The following is a 24,416-nucleotide window of genomic DNA, read 5'->3' as shown; positions in this document are numbered from 1 at the left end:
AGGCAGTGAAGGGCCACCTTACCTTCTTAAAAATCTTTCCATTTGGTTGTACTTCATCGTCCTCGCTTAAGATTTCACGTGTTCCCAAGAGCTTTTTGTCCTTAAACTTGTTTTTTGCATACACGAAAACTTTATCTAGTGTATCACATCCAGGGTACAATACTGAAGCCAAACCATCCAAACTGTTAATAGATCTGTATGCAGACTCAGGTTTTGAATTTACAGGCTTTGCTTTAATTTTGTTTGATTTTTCTTGTCTTGTCTCAAACAAAAAATAATACAGAATGTATGTTAAAACAGTATAGAGTGATATTAGAAAATGTATGAAATACAAAAGAATGGGGTTGATGGTCTGCTTTAGCTTCATGGTAGATGGTTTTGAAGATACGTGGTTATTCATAAGTGCTCAAAAAGTGGAATTAACAGATTTCCGTAAGAATCTAGGAGGAAGAAAAAGATATTAGTTAAAAATTATTTTTAAATAACTGTAAATAAATATATCTTCATATTAGATAGGCAAATAAAGAGATTTTTCCCCCCAAGGAGCAGCCGCTAGTACTGGCCTCCAGCAATGTCCAGTCCACTCCTGATCATACAGTATGAGTGACTCTCTTAAAACTATCCACAACAAAAATTACCACGGAGAAGTTTCCACCTCATTCTGTAAACAGGTGGCTTTTCCAACCTAAACCCAAGCATCCACAAACCCTTCCCGGTGGTGAGAGGGAGCCAGCCAAGGGCCTACAACAGAACGGAGGACAAAAATGCACCCATTTCCTGTTCAGTCCTGAGGGATGGCAAGGGCTCTGCACAGACACCGCCCTCCTCCCTCACAGCCCCGGAGGCCTCCATTCCAGAAGCACTGCATTCTTTCCAGGGAGCTCCAATCTCACTCTGGGCATCAGTGAGGAACCAGAGTTGGCAAACGACACAGAATTCACTTCCCCTCATGAGATTTTTCACCTTAGGCAAGTTAAACTGTGAAGTGAGAAGGCAGGAAACTGCCCATTTCTACTTTGCATTCATCAGATTTACGGACAACCTACTGCACGCCAGATGCTGGCCTAAGCACAGGAACTCTAAGAGTGAACAGTTTCAGGGCCTCCTCTCGTGGGGACCACATGGCCCCGGGAGAGCAGGCCGGCACATGTGCAGGTGCACGCAGGGGACGGGTCTCAGGGCCTCCTCTCGTGGAAGCCACACAGCCCCAGGAGAGCAGGCCGGCACATGTGGAGGTGCACGCCAGGGGATGGGTCTCAGGGCCTCCTCTCGTGGAACCCACACAGCCCCGGGAGAGCAGGCCAGCACGTGTGCAGGTGCACGCCAGGGGTCAGGGCATCCAGAGGGAGGATGAACCCAGGACACGAACCCAAAGCCAACGGGCAGGGCTTACAGGCCATCCACCAGGGCTCCCCACTGGAGACACCTGGGCAGGGCCTACGAGGAAGAGGGAATGAGCCAGGTGCCCCTCCCGGGGAAACAGAGCACTCCGGGCTGGAAACAGTGTCTGTGGGGCAGGTGGGTTTAGTATCATTTTGGAAGAAACAAAACTGAAGCAAGTTACTCGTTATTCTTTCCAGCTCCAAACCCAGGGTTATGATTTCTATTTCTATTTCTATTCTCATCTTCTACCCCAACCCCACAGTGGAGAAATTTGATTCCAGGCACACGTGGCCAAGAAATAAATGTGAGGAAGCTGTCCTGTGGCTACAGCAAGCCAACAAATACGAGGCTCCGGTCTGCCCCTGCCTCGGCCTGCTCATAAGGCCAATGCAGAGAGAGGAGCTCAGAACAAAGAAGAGCAGCGGCGACAGTCACAGGCCAGGCCCACAGTCCCACAACAGAGGGTGAGCTGCCGTTCCTGCCCCGGGCCCACAGGCCAAAGCAGGCTGTGAGAACAGAGGGCCCCTGAGCAGTTCCAGTCCCTAAGTAGCCCGACTCTAGTTGGAACACAGAACAGGGAAGCCCAAGCCCAGTGGCTCTGCGGAGAACCAGGGAGACACTGGTGATGAGCAATCACAATGAGGCTGGTAGTTCCACAAGAGCAACAACAGGAGCAGACCACATAGAAGTTTAACAGAATCAGGGGAAAAGAACATAAGAGCCTGGAGAGCTCGGAGACTGGCCTCAAACAACCCCTACAAAGGCCACCTGATGTAAGGGAACGACACTGAGGGGCACTTGAGGGCCCAGGGCGCTGTTCAACACAGCAGCATCAGCGAGCGGCAGGAGCACTTGACGGCATGAGCACTGGGTGTTATGCTATATGCTGGCAAATCAAAATCCAATAAAAAATATATTTAAAAAAGAAAACAAAACAAAACAAAACGAGTCCTACTCAAACCCTGCTGTCATCCCCTAAAGAGAACACTTCAATGGAACTCACTCCCAAGGCTGTGCCCACTGAGGAGTGACATCAAAGGATGGGGGGAGGATGCATTGAAACTGAAAGTCACTAAACAAATTAGAAAGTCACTGAACAAACAGACAAGCCAGCAATACAACAAGCAGCCACGGAAATGGGAAGAGGGGAAATCGGCATTCAGAAATACTATGGGGACACTCGGGGGGCTCAGGGGTTGAGCGCCCACCTTTGGCTCAGGTTGTGATCCCCGGGTCCTGGGACCGAGCCCCCTGTCTCAAGCCCCAGGTCTCAACATATTTGCTTCTCCCTCTGCCCCTCCATTTCCCCGCCCCTCCCTCCTGTTCATGCTCCAGCACACTCTCTCTCTCTCTCTCTCTCTCTCTCTCTCTCAAAATCTTTTTTAAAAATATAGAAAATAAGATTGACATTTAAAAAAAAATTAAATGTCCAGGGGTGCCTGGCTGACTCAGTCATAGAGTGTATGACTCTTATTCTCAGAGTTGTAGGTTCAAGCCCCACGCTGGGTACAGAGGTTACTTAAAATAATTTTTTAAAAAAATGTTTTTAATCCAACTCTGCAATTCTACAAGCTAAAGATTATCTTGTAATTTGCCCATCCACAGCTAGTGAGAAGCCAAGACTCCCAACTAATCCCCAGGCACTGTTCACATTTCCACAGCGTGTTCTTTGGTGATATAGTGTGCAGTAATTTGGAAAAAAGAGTCTGAGAAACCTAGATTTGTGCCCTTAAGGGTATGGGGAGGCACCACAGGTTTCTATAGAGGAAATCAGCACCATGAAAACAAATGATCCTACTACTTCCAAGACATCAGAGCTGCAAAGAATAGATGCATTCGGATAACCCAGGAGAAATGATGTTACCTCATGAGGTGCTCTCCCTCAAATTTAATTTCATGTATCTGTGTTTTGATTTTAAAACGTTGTAATAAAAAAAATTTATCTGCAGAAGATGATTGTATAAGATGGTGACCATACAGAAAATCCCAAAGAATCTAGTAAAAAGAAGAGCTAACAGTTCAGCAAAAGTTGCAGGATGGAAGACAAATATCAAAAAAAAAAAAAAAAAAAAAATCAACTGTATTTCTATACACTAGCAATAATCAGAAAATTAAGTTAAAATGAATGTATTTACAACACTATCAGAAATAATACTTAGGATAAGATATAAGAGGTGTAAAGTTTGTACTATGAAAACCATAAAACATTATTAAAAGATTTCAAGACCTAAATAAATAGCAAACATCTTTGTTTATGGACTGTAAGACTTAATACTGTTAGAATGACAACGTTCTCCAAACTGATGTACAGATTCAGCACAATCCTCACCAAGGCTACTGGCTTTTATACAGAATTTTATAAGCTGATTCTAAAATGTACATGGAGATTCCAAGTAGCCAGAAAAGCCAAACAATCTTGAAAATGAACAAAGTTGGAGGGCTCTTACATCTCCATTCCAAGACTTAGTACAGAGTAATAGTAATTGAGACAGAGTAGTACCACCTAAAGGGGGCGGAGGGGGGGGGGGAACGAAATTTTCCATGGATGACATCATGTACTTTGAACAAGCACCCAAAGCAGCAGGTGTTCACTGGGGACCAATGAGTCACCAGGGGAGCAGGTGAGGAGAGGAGGGTAGAGCATTAAAGTCAAACTGCTAGCAGAAACTTCATTTGCATTTCAGTGCACACTGCACTCAGGTGTTTTAGAAAACTACCAGCTCAGGGCAGCAGAAACCAGAGGTGAGGCAACCAGGTACGAGAAAGTTGAGATAACCCTTCAGTCCTTGGAGTAAGGTGGCTAGGGGGTGCGAGGGAAGCCAGCAGCTAGGATTCCCAGCTCCCGACCGCCCAGAGGGTGGCAGCAACAGCTGTTCTAGAGCCCTCCCCAGCGACTACAATCTTTCTAACCCGGCTCCTAGAGATAAAGCCACGAATGAGAGGAGCTACAGTGAAAAGAAGGCAAAATGGTGTGGGTGCCTTCGACTGAGACAGACATGGAAGCAGCAGCTGGTCAGCAGTCGGACAGCTGGTGGGAAGGAGGCGAACACAAGGCTCGAAAATGAGGAGTTTATAATGTTCGTGAGTCATCCAAATATATAAACTGTGAAGGTTATGAGGGATCAGAGCTAGAAGCCCACATTTTTGGAGCCATAATCAGATGAAGGATGAGAATGTAGGAAATCTCCAAGATCAAGTTCAAGGACAGAAAACTTTGGAGAGAACCAAAGCCTAGACTGAGCAGGAAACTCCCACTGGCAAGACCAATAAAAGCAGAAGACCTGGAGATCCGTAGAGGGCCGCAGGGTCGGGAGAGCCAAGGAGGCTCCATGGCATCGAATGCAGGCTCCATGTGCCAGCGACATGCAATTAAGAGGTTTCATTTCTCTCAAAGTCTTCCAAAAGAATCTATCCTTTTCTAAAACAGGGTCAAGTACAAACCGCTGGCCAACTGCATCCTATTTACTGAAGGCACTGTGGAAAATCTACAGAACTAGGAAAGCAGTCACGGTGCTCTAGTACGTGGCCTCATCTTACAGTGACTATCACTTTTCCGAAAGAAAACCTGAACAATTAAATCTGTTCATCGTTTCCCTCATGACTTCAAGGTTTCCAGTCCATCTTAAGAAGGCCTCGTCCATACCAGGGTTAAACCAATGGTCTCCTAAATTTTTTCTAGTATTTGCATGATTTTTACATGTAGATCTTTAATCAATAGGGAGTTTATTTTCATATATTGTTTAAGGGAGAAAACTAACTACTTCTTTTGGATGAACTACCTGAAGTGCTTATTAAATAAACACCCTTTTCTCAGTTACTAAAATGTCATCTTCAATAGTAAGTCCTCGTTCACAACTGGATCTGTTTCTAGATAGTCTGTTCCTTGGATCCGTCTACTGCTTTACTGCTTTGCCCTACCTCCAAACACAGCCGATGTGTAGCAGTGCTTCTAACTGTGACCCATGGACCAATCATATCACAATTACCTTTAGAGAGTATTGAAATAGAATAGTCTTCTGACATGTAGTCCCCTTTTTAAACAACCATATAAATTTTATGTACACTGAGAACTATTACAACTATCTAGTAAGACTTCCACTTATGCACATGTCTTTCAAAATTTTCTTACCAATTCTTACAGATTTATTCTTCTAACATAAATTTTAAAGAGTTAACATTTGTCTGGTGAACCAGTTTGAAAATCAAAAGGAAAACAAGATTCAGGGAAAAATAATAAGTGACAAAATATACAAAGAGCTCTTATAAATCCAAAAATAAAAAAATCAAGCAACACAGAGGAAAACAAATGAGAAAACACAAATCATTAATCCAAATAGTATGTTCTCCCTTAATTTAGAATTAAGATTAAAATGAAGCCTTACAAATTTTCATTCAATAGTTCCAGTACTAACGACTTCAAGACTGTAATATCCAGAGTCCACTAAGCAACCTTGCAGTACTTAAGACACACACAAACCCTTGGCAGTCCCACACCCGGAGCTCTATTCTTCAGAAAAGTGAGCGCGTGTTAAGTGCATATGAATTAAAGGCTCAATCATTTGTTTATTTCTCAAACACGTACTGAACACAGACAGGATGCATACCACTCACTCTTCCAGATTAGAGTCGGAGTCATGAACAAAACATAAAACAGACCACGAAAAATAAATAAAAATAAAAAAATAAAATAAAAAAAAAACAGACCACGGACCAACAACTAAACATCATGAGGTAGGAACAACTAGACACACATGCGCAAGTTAAAGGGAACAAACAATACTGGGGGGCAGTGGGGTGGAGAGGCCTGAGAAGATGCCTGTCCCGGGGCTCCTGGGGGGCTCAGTCGGGGAAGCTTCTGCTCATGATCCTGGGCCCTGGGACTGAGCCCCACAGCGGAGGCTCTGGCTCAGGGAGGTCTGCCTCTCCCTGTGCCTCTCCCCTCCCTGCTTGTGCCTGCGCTCACTCGCTCTCAAAATCTTTAAAAGTAGAAAGTATCAGTCACCTAAGAGTACAGGAAGATAAATGGAGTAGGTGACAGCTCCCAGGCCACCTGAACTCTGAGTCCTGGATGTAGCAGGAGACCCATCAAGCTGGTTCCCAGCCAAGTTCAACCGGTGGAGCGCAAAGGTGAACCAGGCAGGGAGCGGATTAGCCAAGGAGAGGGTTTTACCTGACAAGTCCCTGAACAAAACACAGTGGAGGGAAGACGAGGGAACGGAGACTATTTCCATGACTCATCAGGGAGATTTAGGCCCATACGGAGGGGAAGGGTTTGTGAAAAAGACAAACCAGGACATCAGATCCTGGGTCTGGTGATAGAACTGTTGGAGCTGAGGTACGAAGGGAGTAAAATGAACCGCAGGAGGCGGTGGTCTGAGTAGGATGCTCGGAGCTCTTCCAGCAGAAGGCAGCCCATCACTGTTCACAGAGAGGCCCAGGTTGTAATCTCGGGGAGAGGGGTGGCAAAGGCAGACTGGGGTATGGGATCATCTAAGGACAGGAGGTGAGAAATGCAAAGACCACAGTATCGGAAAGATACTGAAGCCAGTAAGAATCTTGACAGGACAGAAGCAGAGTCACAGGAAGCCTGATGTTCAAATATGTCAGGAATAGTAGACAGATGACTGCACCGGGAAGGGAGAGTAAGCAGTACAATCTAAAGGCAAAGCTTGGAGGACATGCCAGTACTGTTTCAGAGGCAAAAAAAGCTGTTAAAAGTAACCAGATTATGTCCAAGGTGCAGTCACTCATACCAAGCCTCCAGTGGGCAAACCAAAACTGAAATTTCCATGGTTCGCAGAGAAAAGGAAGAACCAGGGCAACCAATCGGCACTTGCCCGCTGAGCAGAAGTTACCTGCACGGACTCCAAGTCAGCCCTTTGCTCCATCTAAGGAAAGGAACCCTGCTTTTACCAATAAGCAAATGCCCAGTCTAACTCCCTCATCCCTCCTCACTCTGATCTATAAAAACCTCGCGGGATCCCTGAGTGGCGCAGTGGTTTGGCGCCTGCCTTTGGCCCAGGGCGCGATCCTGGAGACCCAGGATCGAATCCCACGTCGGGCTCCCGGTGCATGGAGCCTGCTTCTCCCTCTGCCTGTGTCTCTGCCTCTCTCTCTCTCTGTGTGTGTGTGACTATCATAAATAAATAAATAAATAAATAAATAAATAAATAAATAAATAAATAAATAAATAAATAAATAAATAAACCTCGCCTTTGAGAGCTCTTCGGGGTTCCTTTCTACCCACTAGATTGGACGCTGAAGCGCTGAATAAACCTACTACCTCAGTAAACTGTCCTTGGAAAATATCCTTTTAACAACTAAAAATGATCTAAATCAATCAAAGAACAGCTGAAGAATATACACATCCACATTATGGACAATAATGCAACCATTAAAAACTAGTTATACGTACATGCAATTACCTGGGGGAAACTCCCATGTACCTTGCTAATTCTTTTTCAAAAAAAAAAAAAAGAGAGAGAGAGAGAGAGATACAGGCCTGCGTGATTTTATGTCTGACAACAATATGGACAAGGTTTTTAAGCAATTATTTCTAAATATTTAAATGAAGCTATAATGGGTCAAAGTACATTAATTTTCCACCGTGAAGAATATAGTAATTTCCATCTTTACTATACTCTCAGAACTGCTAATTAAAACAAGTTTAAACATTAAAGGAAAATGACCCATCACTATTTACACAATGACCAATGAGCAAATATAATCTCAAATGTGAAATTGTGTGATTTTAACTAGCAAGATTCAAACACTTGAAATGTGTTTTTGAAATTCTATATAAATGGTCCATTGTGTTATGTCAAAAGACGTTATTTACATCTTGCATCATTTTAATAAGGTGTTTTAAACCATAATGACCAAGTTTAAGGAAAATCTTTCCCTGAATGGCCTCTACTACTTAAGAGGAAGAACACAGGAGACCTGGGTATGAGGAGGAGGAGGAAGGGCAGATAGGATTTTGTGTAATCGTGAGAAAACTGAGGGCAGGAGTTCAGGTTAAAAAATTAACTTTGTGTAAAGTAATTCAGATTAATGCCCACCTACAAATCACCCTCAATTAGTACACTTAGGGGATACATGAAATTCTGATGTTAAGATAAAATTTTATGTTTTTGATGGTTACTAAAGGAGTATTATTGGGTTCCTGGGGACTCAGTTGGTTAAGTGTCTGCCTTCGGCTCAGGTCAGATCTCTGGGTCCAGGTCCAGGGATCGAGGCCCTGGTTGGGCTTCCCGCTCCACAGGAGTCTGCTTTTCTCTCCACCCCCCCCCCCCACCCACTGCTCATTTTCTCTCTTAAATAATAAAAATATTTTTAAAAAATTAAAATAAGGAAAAAACAAAGGAGTATTATCATAGAGATTATATTTGCTCATCAGTCATTGTGTAAATAGTGATGGGTCATTTTCTTTTAATGTTTAAACTTGTTTTAATTAGCAGTTCTGAGAGTATAGTAAAGATGGAAATTACTATATTCTTCATGGTGGAAAATTAATGTACTTTGATCCATTATAGCTTCATTTAAATATTTAACTATATTAACTATAGTTAATATTAACTATATTAACTCCCATGTAAATGTAAAAAAAAAAAAGCTACAATACAAATCATATAAAAAGCTTCCATAGACATGTATTTTAGTAACAGGAAAAAAAACTATAAAAAAAAAACTATAAATGCCTGTATTGTAGGGGAGCGGGAGACCAGCAGGTGGCCACAGGCATCCTGTTCATACTAATAAATGGTTTTATCTGCTTAGATCTAGTTGCAGCCCTCTAAACAACTCCAAGAACCTCACAGGCTCAGGAGAGATACAACACAGCAGTATCTCCATCCACTCACTTCCCCGAGCTGGAGGACTCAACGATGGAAATCCAGTTTGGCTCAGGCCTGGAGACCTCTGCAGCGCTCATAGGAGGGAGGCCAGCAGACACACTACATTATCCCATTACCTGGCTACAAAAGCAGGTCCTGCTGCCCCTCCCACCCCCACCCCATCCAAATTGCCACCTGTAAACCTCTCCTTTCAGAGCAGGGCAGAGCCCATCACTTGGAAACTCTTCTGCAAATCTGCTGGGAGAAAAGACAATACTCCTGGAATCTTTTTTTTTTTTTTAAAGATTTTATTTATTTATTCATGAGAGACACACAGAGAGAGGCAGAGAGACCCAGGCAGAGGGAGAAGCAGGCTCCATGCAGGGAGCCCTATGTGGGACTCGATCCCGGGACCCTGGGGTCACGGCCTGAGCCGAAGACAGACGCTCAACCGCTGAGCCACCCAGGTGCCCCTACCCCCAGATTCTTATTTCCTCTGTGTTCCTTACAGCTACAACACCCAAACACACATCAACACTATTCATATCTGGGAAAAATACAGTTTAGCATCTTATCTCTGAGGAAGCACGAATAAGTGGATTGCAGAAGGATGGGCATCAAGGAATCCGTATTTGCTAGATGAGATGTGCCTGGAAGTTTTTACCAAAAACTTGCAGTAAATGGGGAGCAATTTGGAGTACCAATAATACAAGCACTGCGTAGGGAGCTTTATATCATCTCTGTTACAAAAAAAAAAAAAAAAAACATTTCAAACAGATGGTGCTCAAAGACACTTACAGCTAACAGATGAGATGGGATGCTAACCTTCACGTTTTCGTCACTGCCACCCAAGATTTTTAATTTCTCCACACTCCCTAAACTCCAGGGTTAATACTTTATCGTTAAAACAAAACAAAAAGGGGGGGGGGGAGTCCTTCACTACTTTGGAGACACTCCTTTTCAAAAGTCACATTCTACAGAAATCAAAAATTCCCTGAAACATTATCTAAATTACTTGAAACTGGGTCAAGAAAGGCAGAAAGAAAGATGTCCTTCCCAGACAGGGCCCTAATGAGTTGTAATGAGAAATGCAACCAGAATTGGCTCTCAGGACAAAGTTTCTCTGGAGGCGGGACCCTGGCTCTGATGAAGATGCTCACTTCTCTGCTCCCCACAACTAAAACCATAATAGAAATAATATGAATACATAGCTGGCTCAGGAGAATGGTTTTAAAACATTCACTAAATTTCCTGCCAAAAAATAAAAAAATTAAACTAAAATTTTTTTAAAGGCAGATTCCACCATCAGAGTTTTTCCTACTTCTTACAAATATCAACATAAAGCTTTTTAGTTGCCTCAGCACTACACAATATGGTGGTTCTCACTCTTTACTGACGGAAACACAAAGAACTTCTCCTTCCTAAAACTCTTAATATTAACACGGTGCTTAGCAACTCTGAAAATTTCAACTCTGACCCCACAGTTGTTACAGCTCTACGAATTTATTAGATTGTATGGCTGAAAATCAATGCCACTTACCCATACAAGTACTTCCCTAATACAACAAATAAAATGGTTATAAAATTCTACACTGGAAAGTCTACAAAAAGCATTACCAGAGGCTTGAGTCATTATTATCATCTGAATTAGATTACCTTCCAAATTCACAACTAAGAAATTTTATGAGGAAATAATAGTTATGCCCTTTTCTTTTTAAGAACACTGACTGAGCTTGTGTTTATTCTAACCACAGGAAATGAAATTTTGGCCCTGAAGACGTACTGGGAGGGAGGAAGGAAAGAGAAGGAAGGAAGGGGGGAAGGGGAGAAAAAGGGAGGGAGGGAAGGAAGGAAGGAAGGAAGGAAGGAGGGAGGGAGGGAGGGAAGAGGGAAGCTTGGCAAGTCTTTGCCAGAATCATATTTACATCAAAAATTGAAAAGCAGCTGAACAGTGCCAACTCACTTTACATAACTTTCGGTTATTCACTGTAATTTTTAAACTTTTTCAATCCTTTTATTATAATAGTTGAAATAACAGTAGGGCTCGAATATTCTCTTTGAACCACAAATACACTCCCCTGACTTCCCTAATGCTGATCGAGACACATTTTTTTAAATTTCTTTCATCCTGCTTTCCTTCTCTAGTGTCCAAACCAGATGTTCTTTCCAAAAAAGGGTTGAGTCTTTTTTTTTTTATCTTATTTATTTGTTCATGAGAGAGACAGAGAGAGAAAAGCAGACACAGGCAGAGGGAGAAGCAGGCTCCATGCAGGGAGCCCGACATGGGGCTCAATCCCTGGTCTCCAGGATCACGCCCTGGGCTAAAGGCGGCGCTAAACCACTGAGCCACCGGGGCTGACCAAAAGGGATGAGTCTTGAAGGAAATCAAACAGAAAACTAAGAAAGGTAATTTATATGTTTCTTAGCTTGATACAGAACAAGGGGTTTTGGTGATGGTGGGAGGGGGTTTCCTAAATTGTTGTCGTGAGTTAAAATACAATGTAGTACTGGTCTCAGGAGGTGAATTCAGTGATTCTGCACTTACATACAACACCCAGTGCCATCACAAGTGCCCTCCTGAATGCCCAGCACCCATCTGGCCCATCCCCACGATAGATACTATGAGATCCTGTCTAAATCCATAAATTGTATTTTCTCATTAATGTTGATGGAATTCAAGTAAATCTATTTTAAGATTAAACTGAGGTGCCTGGGTGGCCCAGTTGGTTGGGCATCTGCTTTCAGCTCCAGTTTTGATCTAGGAGTCCTGGGATCAAGCCTCACCTCGCATTCGGTTCCCTGCTCATCGGGGAGCCTGCTTCTTCCTCTCCCACTCCCTCTGCTTGTGCTCTCCATCAAATAAATAAATAAAATCTTAAAAGGGGGAGCTAAACTATACTGATGCCAAGGGCTCCCAAATCAATTTTGGAGTACGGACAAGTATCAAACACTGAAAAAGTAAATGACCAAAGAATCTCTTTCTATCCATCATCTTCTATACAAGGCACTCTTCCTTGATGGGAGAGGGGCCTGGGGCTGGGAAGTAGAGCAAGAGTTCTTATGCTTCTTAAAAAGACAAGCAAAAAACACTCAAGAGGCAGGGTGCCTGGGTGGCTCAGCAGTTTGAACATTTGCCTTCAGCTCAGGGCGTGATCCTGGGTCCTGGGATCGAGTCCCGCATTGGGCTCCCCCACAGGGAGCCTGCTTCTCCCTCTGCCCGTTTCTGTGCCTCTCTCTGTGTCTCTCATGAATAAATAAAATCTTTAAACACACACACACACAGACACACACACACTCAGGAAGATTTCTAAGGTCCTCTTCCAAAATTCTAACACTTTCTAATCAGATCAGACTGTCTTCATAGCAGTCAAATGAACAGGTACAAGAAGGGAGTAAGGAAAATCTACTTCCTTTTCATTTTCTTTTTTTTTTTTAAAGATTTATTTATTTATTCATTCAGAGAGAGAGCGAGAGAGAGGCAGAGACACAGGCAGAGAGAGAAGCAGGCTCTATGCAGGAAGCCCGACACGGGACTCGATCCCGGGTCTCCAGGATCACACCCCGGGCTGCAGGTGACGCTAAACCACTGCGCCACCGGGGCTGCCCTCCTTTTCATTTTCATTCACGTGAATACACCATCTTCACAGCAAAAAATACTTAAAATATCATCAAAAGACAATATGGACGGCCTGTGAGTATATGCCCGTGCTTAACGGACTGATCCAACAAACATAGAAATGGCTCACCTCTGTCTGGGTTAAATTTCCTGCCACGTAAATTTGCTTCAAACCAACCAACACACACACACACACACACACACGCACGCACGCACGCACATACCAGTTTTAATGCACTGAGCAAAATATGGCTTCATATATTCATCCTCACCTCTTGTGTCTCAATCTACATAACTCAAACAGTAAGAGTCAAGTACTGCTAGATTAAGCAGATAAATGTATAAAGCCTAAAGTCTACACAAAAAAGCAGCTACGTGATCTTTCTATCATGAGAATTTCCCTTCACTCTTACTTTGGTGCAGCCAGGCTTGATAAAAAAACAGAAGGTACCCAGTTAAATTTAAATTTCAGAATAACAATGAACAAATTTTAGTGTACATATGTCCCATGCAATGTCTGGAACATGAAGCAAAAAAATTATTCAATTTTTACCCAAAATTCAGATTTAACGGAGTGCCTTACGTTTCATATGGCAACCCTAGTCCCATCCCCAGTCTGCCACAAAGTAGGACAATTCATTAGGATGACCAACCACTCTGGGGTGCCTCGCTCTGGGGTTTCCCCAGACTCAGGACTTTCAATTCTAATAGCAGGAAAGTTTTAGGCAAACCTGAGTAAGCCGCTCTCCCTACAATTCACCCTCTCATGGAATAAGCCCACAAATTGTAGCCTGGAATCTACCACTACTTAATTTTGGTCTTTTGTTTATGAAACAACTTTTCTGTATCTTATTTTCCCATCTGTCCTCATTTATCTCACGCACAAAATTTAAAGTGAGGATAAAATGGAATGCAGCAAATAATAAAGGATTCTGGAAAAATGCAAAAGCATTATAAATGCTAGTTATAAGTCTAGTTGGTTTGGGTACAAAGTACTGTTTATGCAAGGTTTCAAAGCAGATGGGTACTTGGTTTTATTTACATACTTTACATCATCTACGGAGGGTACTATTAACTTGCAACACTGGTTTGACTGCATATAAAAAATGTTCAATAGACTTGCTCCTTTTAGAACTATGGCAATAAGCTCTCAGTCTGATGCTGGCCTTCGCGTTTATTCATTGTATAAAAGGGGACAAGTCCTGTAACATTCCAGAGCTTCAGGTTCACTGTAGAACTGGAGTGATAATAATTAATACCTCACAAAAGTCCCTTTATGAAGAAAGTAGGTGAAAACACCCTACATAAACCACAAAATACAATGCATGTTTTCGTAGCACTTGAAATTCATTAATGCCAAACTATGTAAACCAATATTTTACTTTCACCATAACTATTTCCTATTTATACCCCCACTGATACTGAAGACGCTGAAGTCACCTGCTTGCTTACTGAGAGCCCAAGCCCTGGAACCAAAAAGAGGGAGTCTGACACTTAGCAATACTACTTAATAAAATGTCACTTACTTTCCTAAGCCTCAGTGTCCTCACCTATAAAATTCAAAGACCACTAGGAGGATTCAGCAGCTAGCACGTGTGAAGGGCTGGTATGTTTGCCTCACCAGAAGCACTCCAGCCTCCGCTGTGGATTACTACCATTTCAGGTTTCACACATTTAAGATTCTAAATGTTAGAAGCAGCTGGAATCATAGCTCCATCCATAAAATTCCTTATAAAATAAGTAAAGAGAATAAGGATACTTAACACATCTCGTATAAGCATCTCTAGTTCACCAGCCAATTTACGGGATTTCTCTCCAGGAGCTTCCGTTAGATGATGACAAATTTATTTTTAAGAAAATACATATATGAAGATTTTTTTTTTCTCATGGCTTGTACTCCATGCTAAAGTTTAAATATCCTTGGATTTTATGACATGGAACTATTGGATCCCACTCTGTGGACCCCACTCCAATCCCAAAGGTAAAGAATACACATGGAATGTAATTTGGGACCCACTCTGTGTAACCAACTCAATTTTACCTGGCCTCCATACCACTAAAGATGATCCTCAACAAAATTCCCTCTCAGGGTTTTTACAGTCTTGCGTCTATCATTCATAACCGCATGCCAAGACCCAGTGACACATAGGGGGAGTCCCCAGAGGTGGCTCTGTTGTCCATTGATCAACCCTATCGTGTGGTAGATCCCCAAACACTCCCCCTCAGACAACTCACACACACATACACAGGCTCAGGGTTCTGAATCATTTTGCGTCAACTTCCTCATCTAAGGGAAAACCTATTCCTATGCTCCTTTCTACTCACCTTCCAAGTCACATTAACTCCCCTTGTCTTATCATATCCAAAAGAAGTGACATGAAATTCTCTATAAAGAAGTGCAGCTTCTTACCCTAGAATTTTGTTTAAGGTTAATCCATTGGAGGGAAATGGCGGGAATGGCATTTTTAGTCATCATATTATCCAAACGGCAGGGCAGGGAAACCAAATCTAGGAGCCCTACTTCATAGCACGGTTTTGACAAATTCAGTGTGTACTAACCAGCCAAGAATTAAATGCCCTGATTGTATTATAATAATACTGAATAGGACTATTTACTCCTGCAGTACTAATTCTTTACTTATTCCAATTATCTCCAAAATGCTTAATGAGAGCCACCTATATAAATATTTCAGGAGACCAGGAACTGTTTAATTACATAAGGACATCAGCCTGGCTGGCTGATACTTGAGCGTCTTAGTAATTTCAACTCAATCCAGGTAAGTACTTTATTTAGTATTACATGAACCTAAACGTAAGAGTGGATCAGATGTTGGTTCAACTAACAATTTCACTTTTGAACTTAACTATTTTCTTCCCTACAGTAAAAATAGAAAATAAAATTAAAGAAAATTCAAAGGCCAGAAGCTAAATAGTTGCAAACATATGAAACACGTCAGCAAAAGTAACGTGATTAAAATGAGCAAAATAAAACATGTTTGAGAAGAGAGAATTCAGGTAAATTTAGCCTTTGAGAATGTAAAGAGATTAATGTGTCAAAATTAAGATTTTTATGATAATTTTAGTTTACACCATCTAAATCTATCCAATCTAAATCTATACCTTTCAATTTTAAGTATTTGTAAATTGTGGGCAACCCCAATGGCCGAGAGGTTTGGCGCCACCTTCAGCCCAGGGTGGATCCTGGAGACCCTGCAGGGAGCCTGTTTCTCCCTCTGCCTGTGTTGTGTCTCTGCCTCTCCGTGTGTCTGTCATGAATAAATAAATAAAATCTTAAAAAAAAAAAAAAAGAATTTGTAAATTGTTCATTTAGTAAGATTTCTGAGATATTTCCTTATCTTTTCCTCCATATCCCTCCTCACCCCAAAAGCCCTTTATCTGTATCTTGCATATCAGTTAAAAACAAACTTAAGGGGCACCCGGGTGGCTCAGCTGGTTAAGCTTCCACCCCTTGATTTCAGCTCAGGTCATGATCTCAGGAGTTGTAAGATCAAGCCCCAGGTCAGACTCTGCGCTGGGCATGAAGCCTGCTTAAGATTCTGTCTCTCCCCCTATCTCTCTCTCTCTCTCTCAAAAAAAAAAAAAAAAAAAAAAAAACTTAAGAAAAGCAGAATATAATATATAGTAAGAATTTGTAAGTATGTTGTAGAAGTATGTAACTACAAGATAAATAACCTGCATCACAACCAACAGTTTATCAACTTAATTATTTGATTAAACATTAAATAGTTAAGAATAAGGTTTAATATGCAATACTTCCTTTAGTCAAACCTTGTCTTTTACTATATTTAACTTTATCCATATAATCATATTCTATTTTTTTTAATTCCTTACATAAATTTTCTCTTTCCAATAAACTATTTTACCACTAATAAAGCTTTTCAAAAATAAAGCTATGAAGATATGATCTTCCCTCTCTTCCATTCTCCAGCATGCCTAGCTTTCTGGCCTCTGCTGCTTTTCCATTAAGTGTTTAAAACCTAGACTGTGTCTTAAAAATAGAAGGCTATTCAACAGCTATGAGAAATATTTGGCTGAACTCTAGGAAATCTTTTCTTGTTATTCCAAAAAACAGCAAACCTGCTGCTGTCCCCATCCCTTCCAAACTTCAACTCTAGATCACGTTCACATACAAATGGCAATACTCTGAATAATCTCTTCACTGCATGGCTATATGCACAGATAACCCTTTCTGCTACCATCTGAATATGGAACACTGGATCATCAAGATGACTGATGAAGTCCCGAGGGCCATCAGAACTTGGCCACTCTAGGAAACATTTAATATATAAATCATCAGAATCAGACAGAACATACTTTTTAAAATCAATATAACTGAACACCAAGAAAAACATAAGAATAACAGACAGCTGTGCATCTCTAAGAGTTAAGACACCAGACAATACCTATGGTACTGGATCTACATTTATTCATGTACAATTCTGTTAATGTTCTCCTTTAAATACTACACGCCCCTTCTCGATGGACTACTAACACCATCAGCATTAATATAAAACTAATCAAAATCTGCTTCTCCATATTTTTTAAGGTGTTCACAACACTATCAGACAAAGGACATGTCCACATGCAAATCAGTTCAATTCTTCCATCATTTCTGAAGTCATAGGCCTTGTGAAGATGCACAGTTCCTACATGTGACATGGCAGGGTTCTCATAATTTAGAAAACAAGACCCTGGGTTCCTCAAACGGTCTGAGATTCCCTTTACTTCACAATATACTGCACCTGTATACAGTGACAAAGGTCCTCTTCCTTTTTGGATACCTGATCCAGTCTAAGCAAAATGATGAAAGACAAAGTTACTTCAGTCACTTTGCCATAGCCCTTGTTTCCCCATGCACTACTTCCCTACCCCCTAAGTAGATGTACTAAAACTCCAAAATCACTTCCCTGTCTACCCCAAACCAGCCAAGCCTCTACAAAGGCAATACCAGCTGCAGTCATGTATACAAACACCTTACTATTTAATACCCATTGTTTAATACATAGTAAATTATTTGTTTTAAGTAGGCTCCATGCCCAATGTGGGGCCTGAACTCACAACCCAGAAATTGAGAGTCGCATGCTCTACCAACTAGCCTAGCCACTACATAGTAAATTATCTTTGCAATTTCAATTTTTATTTATAAATCTAAATTCTTAGTTAGAAATTCAATGTTTGGAGTTTCCAAAACCCACTACCCACCAAAAGAAATTTGTAGAGAAAGTACTATGTTCTAATGTATTTACTTAGTAATTTCAAAGTACTCCTCATGTGGCCAAGTATGTGACTCAAGAAAATGTAGGCAAAGAAATATCTAAAACAAAGTGAAAGCACATCAAGGGGCAAAGAATATTCCTCTTCCCATCACACCTGCTTCATTACAAGATGGTCATCTTGGAAATGCACATTAAAAAAAAGGTCAAAAGGACACATTCCAAACTGGTAAGGTATAGTTCCCTCCCAGTAGAATCATGGAAACAATGAAGTTACCCTTTTACTTATGAATTCTATACTGTTTAGTTTTTAACAATAAATATAATATGTATTTGCATTCTTTTTAAAATCCATAGAAAACAAAGAATAATAAATTTGATGTGGGCAAAGACTTTTGTGGGGGGGTGCAAAGATTCTGAAATATCATCTTCTAAAACAGAACATAAATGTCAACATTCATGATTCTAACTGACAAAAATGTTTACTGCTTTTATATTCCCAAAGCATTTTACCAACATGGACTATTCCTTCTAACAGTTCTATCCAATTTTACTTATACTTCTCAGATGCTACAAAGTTTCAATTCACTTGATCCTCAAGTTCTTGTACCAAAATTTCAAGAAACTAATTCACCCCAGGAGCCACAGTATGGGAAGAATAAATCTTACCACACTCCACCCCACAACAACTATGAGTAACATGCAGAACTTGCTGCAAGTTAACAAAAAAGCCCACTGCTGTTTTCCTGGCCTAGAACCTACAACTTCTGTTAAAATGTCCAGTTAGGAATTTAAAATAACACTAACACAAATTTAAAATGACCAGCACATAATGAAATGGTAGTAGTATTTGCGCTAAACTCCATAAAATAGAAATGCTACTGAGTTCAAACTCTCACATAGATATGAAATTCAATTCAAGAAAAGGAAGATCAGTGATACTGTTCCAATGGGTTTGTACTGAATTAAAATTACTAGGAAAGCTATCTTCTCCTAACTTTCATAATTCTACAATCACAAAATGGAAAGAATTTTTTAAAATCTCTTGACAATTTAGACACACTTAATTTTAACTTAATACATGTTATGCTTAACAGAAGTCTTTTGTTGTTAAAAAAAATATATAAACATTTTACCAGTTGACAATGGTAGGAGGTGCTAGTGCCTTCAAGATATGCTCCTTTTGTTTCAATACCTGTCAAAACAATCATAAAAAGACAAATATTACTACTTGTAGTCTAGTTAGTCAGAACCAAATATCAGCCTTTTTCTGGAAACACTTTTACTTCCAAAAACTCTTAGGAAAATACCTGCTTTTGCTGAAAACACCATCTATCACATTAGCAAATGACATTTTATCAAGTAATATTTCACCAAAAAAGTGTATTACATATCACTACACACCTATTAGAATGCCCAAAATCCAGAATACCGCATCACCAAATGCTAGCAAGAATACAGCGCAAGAAGAACTATTCATTGCTGGTGGGAATGCAAAATGCATGGCCACTTTGGAAGATTGGCAGTTTCTTAGAAAACTAAACATATTCTTTACAAGATGATTCAGCAAATGAGCCTCCTTGGTATTTACTCAAATGAGTAGAAAGCTTACGACTAATGGAAAAAAAAAAAAACTACATACAAATATTTACAACAGCTTTATTCTTAACCGCCAAAACTTGGAAGGAACCAAGCTGTCCTTCAGTAGGTGAAAGGATAAACTGTGGTGCATCCAGACAAGGGAATATTATTCAGCACTAAAAAGAAACGAGCTATCAAGCCTCGAAAAGACATGGAAGAAACTCAAATGCACATCACTAAGGGAATGAAGTCAACCTGAAAAGGCCAACATAGACTGTACGATTCTGACTCTACGACACTCTGGGAAATGAAAAGCTACTGAGACAGTAAAAGGTTGCCAAGGGTTAAGGAGGAAGGTGGGATAAACAGGTAAAGCACAGAGGATTTTCTGGAAGGTAAAACCACTCCGGATACTATTTATGGTAGACAGACATCACTGCATATTTCTCAAAACCCACAGAACATACAACACCAAGAGTGAGTCCTAATGTAAAATAAGGACTTTAAATGATGACATGTCAGTGTAGGTTCACTGACTGTAATGAATGTACCATTCTGGTGTGAAATTATTGATAATGGGGGAAGCTGGCATGTATGAGGTCGAGGGTATATAGGAAAACTCTGTACCTTCCGCTCAATTTTGCTTTCAACCTGAAACTCACTAAATAATAAAGTTTATTTTTAAAAAAAGGTCCATCCAAACTGTTAAAGCATATGCTTGAGTTTATTCTCTCATGATGGTAATGGTCAAGAATAATTAATAAGATTTATAAACAGTATTTCACTGTGCATACAACACTTTCATCCATTGTCTCAATGATTTTCTCAATCGCTTATGAAGCAGACAGGTTTGCGGTCATTATAGTCATTAAAAAAATAATTTAACATCATCCCAAACTCACAGAGCCTATGAGTGGAACAGGTAAGTACTTTGACAAAATCTAGCATATCACTACGCATTATTAAGTTCCCTGTAAAGCAGCCAGATTCACTAAAAAAAAAAAAAAAAAAAAAAAAAAAAAAAACAGGCCTTAAAGCTTAAAGCCAGAGATATTCCTGGACCCCAAACCCACAGTGTTTCTCAGGAGCTATTACTCCAAACAGATTCATTCACTTATTTATCCATCCATCAGGGAGGGGGGACTCATAAATGTACCTATTTCTGATGCTAGTTTCCTCATACATAAATAGTGACAACAACATATATAAACAATTCATATCCAGAATATTTGTTCAATTTCTATAAAGAAAACTCAGTAGAAAAAATAGCCTACATTATGTCCACGGGAAAAAATCTAAATGCCTATTAACTGAAACAGCCTCACTATCAAAGAACACAAATAAAAACATCATTTCCCCCTATCGAATTTTTTTAATTAAAAAAAAATCAAACATTGGCAAGGATATAGGAAACAAGAGTGCTCTTGGCTTTGTTGGGGGAAGTGCAGCCACTTTGGAGAACAATTTGGCAGCCATCTAGCAAAAGCTGAAAATGTAAATTCCTATGACCTAGCAAATGCCTCCTAAAAAAAATTTGCCCTGGAGAAATTTTGGCACATGTGCATACTTACTTTACCGTATTTTGTTTTGTTAATTAAATGGTCCAACATGATGACAGGTCCCAGTATTTAATTGGCCCTTAATAAATGTTGAATCTCCTCAACAACTAGTTAGTGAATGCCTACTCGGCTCCATACCCAATGCTTCCTATTCTGGAAATGGGCCCATGATACTCAAAAAGCTCTACTCCAGTGGCAGAGACAAGGCAAATAGTCCTGACATGACAAAAACTACTGCATAAGGAGACAGGCTGTATTTAGAAAACAGACAGAAAACGCAGTCTTCTGTCTAGGAGGGGTAAAGAAGGTCAAGGAAGGCTAAGAACTGAGTGGATCCACAGATTTTTGGCAAAGGACATAAGAGAGGAAACCACAGGCAGTAATAATAGCATCTGCAAAAGCACAGAAGCATTTGAGAACTCTGAAGTACCTGTAAGCAGGCTGATTGATGACCCCAGAGGTATTGGGCCCTAATCCCTGGAACCTGTAAATGTTACCTTACTTGGGAAAAGGGTCTTTGCAGGATCTGGGAATGAGGGAGCAGTCTGGCGTGATCAGCTGGGCCCTAAATGCCATCACAAGCGTCCTTAGAAGAAAGGAGATCTGACACTCAGAGATGGCAATGTGAGGACTGAGAAGAGATGTAAAGCACTGGCCTTGGAAGGCTGGAGCAGGCACAGAAACTGAAGAGGCAAGAACAGATTCTTCCCGGGGTGGGGGGGAGGCACCGCTCTGCCAACCCCTTATTTCAGCTCAGTAAACTTCTGGCCTCTTTGAACTGTAGGATAATAAATTTGTTGTGCTCAGCCACCAAATGTGTGGTGTTACAGCAGCTCTAAGAAACAAAGGCAGGATCTTCCTGCCACTGCCCTGTATGCCATGCTAAGTGCAAATGGCTTAGCTAATACCCAGATCTCTGAAGAGCCATCCAGATTTGTATGCAGGAGAATAGTCTATCAGCTCTCTCATATTGCCAAATCTCATGCCAATGTGGGGGATTTACTGGTAAGGGGGAAGGGGGGAGGACTAGAAACAGAAAGACCAAAATAAAAAATCCAGAATAAATATGAAGTTGCAGATCACCAGATATTTGATAAGAACTCACAATGAAAGTCACAGATGAAAACTGAAGCAGCAAGGAAAATGACTCAATGGAACAGACGATGTAGGAAATAGAGGGAATACTTTAAATATATGCAACTAATCTTTCAAAAAGATTTGAGAGGCTATTATATTGCTGAAACAAGAAAAGGGCACCATACAGGACTGATAATAATAAAAAGCTCTTGTTAAATAAGAATAGCACCTGAAATTAAATTTAAGTCACAGATAGGGGCGCCTGGGTGCTCAGCTGTCTGCCTTGGGCTCACATCATGATCTCAGGGTCCTGGGATCTCATCATCTCTCATCATCTCTCATCATCTCCCATCATCTCCAATCATCTCATCATCGGGCTCCCTGCTGGGGGGGGGTGGTCTGCTTCTCCCTGTGCCCCTCCCCCTGCTCATGCTCCCTCTTCCCTCACCTCAAATAAATAAAATCTTTAAAAAAAAAAAAAAAAAGATACAGTAGGAAAAAAAAGTTGAGAATATTTTCCCAGAAAGGAAAGCAAAATCAAAGAAATAGAAAACTGAAGTCAAAAAGATTTTTTAAAAGTAAGGTTGTAGCCAGTGCATAGGAATACTGGGGCAAAGGGACTCAAGGTTCCAACAGTCCAGGTTCAGCCACTCACCAAAGACAGAGAGAAGCGGTGGGGAAACAAGAAAGGAAACATATTTCAGAGAAGCCCACACCAGGAACACAGCGGACTCATGCCTCCAAAGTGCTGAAAATACTTGAAGGTTTATGCAAGGAAAATGTGGGACAAAGGTGGGTGGGTACATGCAGGTGGGCTAAAGGTCGCTGGGTCACTGCCTTGGGATCAACCAGGCAGGGCCTTGCTGGCTCAGGGCACTGCTTGAAGGGGAAGTTTTGGTTCCCATCACAAGATGTTTTGTGCAAGGTCTTAGGCCTGAGTTAAAGAGATGAGCTGGAAAAAAAAAATAAAGTTTGAGGTTAAGACTGAGGTAGTCGAGGTCCTCTTGCAAGGTATCAAATTAACCCAAAGACCAAGTTCCACTAAAAGGGGCTCTAGAAAGAACTAAGAAAATGAAGAGGCGGAAATTACTGAAGAACTCAACGATAAAATATCCTTGAGCTGATGGATGCTGGTCTTCAGAGGGCAAGGGCCCACGAAGCACGGCACAGGTGAAGGCGGGGCGGAGAATAACTGACTTCTAGACACACAGCCTTGTGAATTCGCAGAGCACTAGGTTTAAGAATATCCCAAAAGCTTCCAAAAAACAAAAACCAGGTCACCTACAAATAACTGTATAATTGACCAATAAATAAGGATACTTTACAGAGTAAAAGCACGTGCTATAAGATATAATTTGAAAGTGCTCCAGACAAACCAGGACGTATAGTCGCCCTTCCTATAAAGGAGTAAGAAATCCCACTGGCCTCAGATGTCTTGGTAACCCTAGAAGGCCATCAACAATGCCTTCAAAGTTTTGAGGGAAATGAATTTTAAACTAGAATTCTACTGCTAGCCAAATTCCTGATCAACTGCAAGTAGAACAAAGAAATTTTCAGAGATGTAAGGATTCAGGAATTTATACTCTGCAAACATACTCTGCTAAGAAATCACTTTAAAAAGTCCTCCATCGAAGAAAAAAAAAAAAAAAGTCCTCCATCGGGCAGCGGGGGTGGCTCAGGGGTTTAGTGCCATCTTCGGCCCAGGGCGTGATCCTGGGGTCCCGCATCGGGCTCCCTGCATGGAGCCTGCTTCTCCCTCTGCCTGTGTCTCTCATGAATAAATAAAATCTTTAAAAAATAAAATAAAATAAAAAGTCCTTCACGAGGTGCAGATATTCCTTTGATAGTAATTTTAAAGGCAATTTTATTAAAACTAGAACTGACCTACAGTTTTGTACTATTTTACAAGATTTTACAAGTCCACAGGTTAAGGGCTTAGACTATCACTCACTTGCTAGTCTCGACTCACCAGTCGGGTACAAATCAAGGATTCCTACAATCCCCTCCTCAGGTTCGATAATTTGCTAGAATGGCTCACAGAGCTCAGGAACACACATTACTGCTGTCTAGCGGTTTATTATAAACAGTGCAGAACGGGAATAGCAGGATGGAAGAGACACACAGGCAAGTG

General features: G+C 41.0%; 1 protein-coding gene across 3 annotated transcripts in view; it reads right to left on the bottom strand.

Moving 5' to 3' along the window:
• The window catches only part of ACSL3 (acyl-CoA synthetase long chain family member 3), a 67,299-nt gene that overhangs the window by 28,565 nt on the left and 14,318 nt on the right, over positions 1-24,416 (bottom strand). For 2 of the 3 annotated variants that reach the window (XM_055345263.1, XM_055345264.1), the window contains exons 2-3: positions 19,205-19,263; positions 23-440 (exon numbers count right to left, since the gene is read on the bottom strand). In XM_055345263.1, coding sequence (XP_055201238.1) covers positions 23-400 — 378 coding nt within the window. In that variant the 5' untranslated portion in view covers positions 401-440; positions 19,205-19,263. Of the gene's footprint in view, positions 1-22; positions 441-17,597; positions 17,647-19,204; positions 19,264-24,416 lie in introns of all 3 variants that reach the window. The other variant, XM_055345265.1, reaches the window with a different exon arrangement.

This window comes from Nyctereutes procyonoides, unplaced genomic scaffold, assembly GCF_905146905.1.
Source record: "Nyctereutes procyonoides isolate TBG_1078 unplaced genomic scaffold, NYPRO_anot_genome, whole genome shotgun sequence".
In the NCBI taxonomy this organism is placed as follows: Eukaryota; Metazoa; Chordata; class Mammalia; order Carnivora; family Canidae; genus Nyctereutes; species Nyctereutes procyonoides.
Note: the sequence above shows the minus strand (reverse complement) of the source record. Positions and strands in the feature narration are given on the sequence as shown.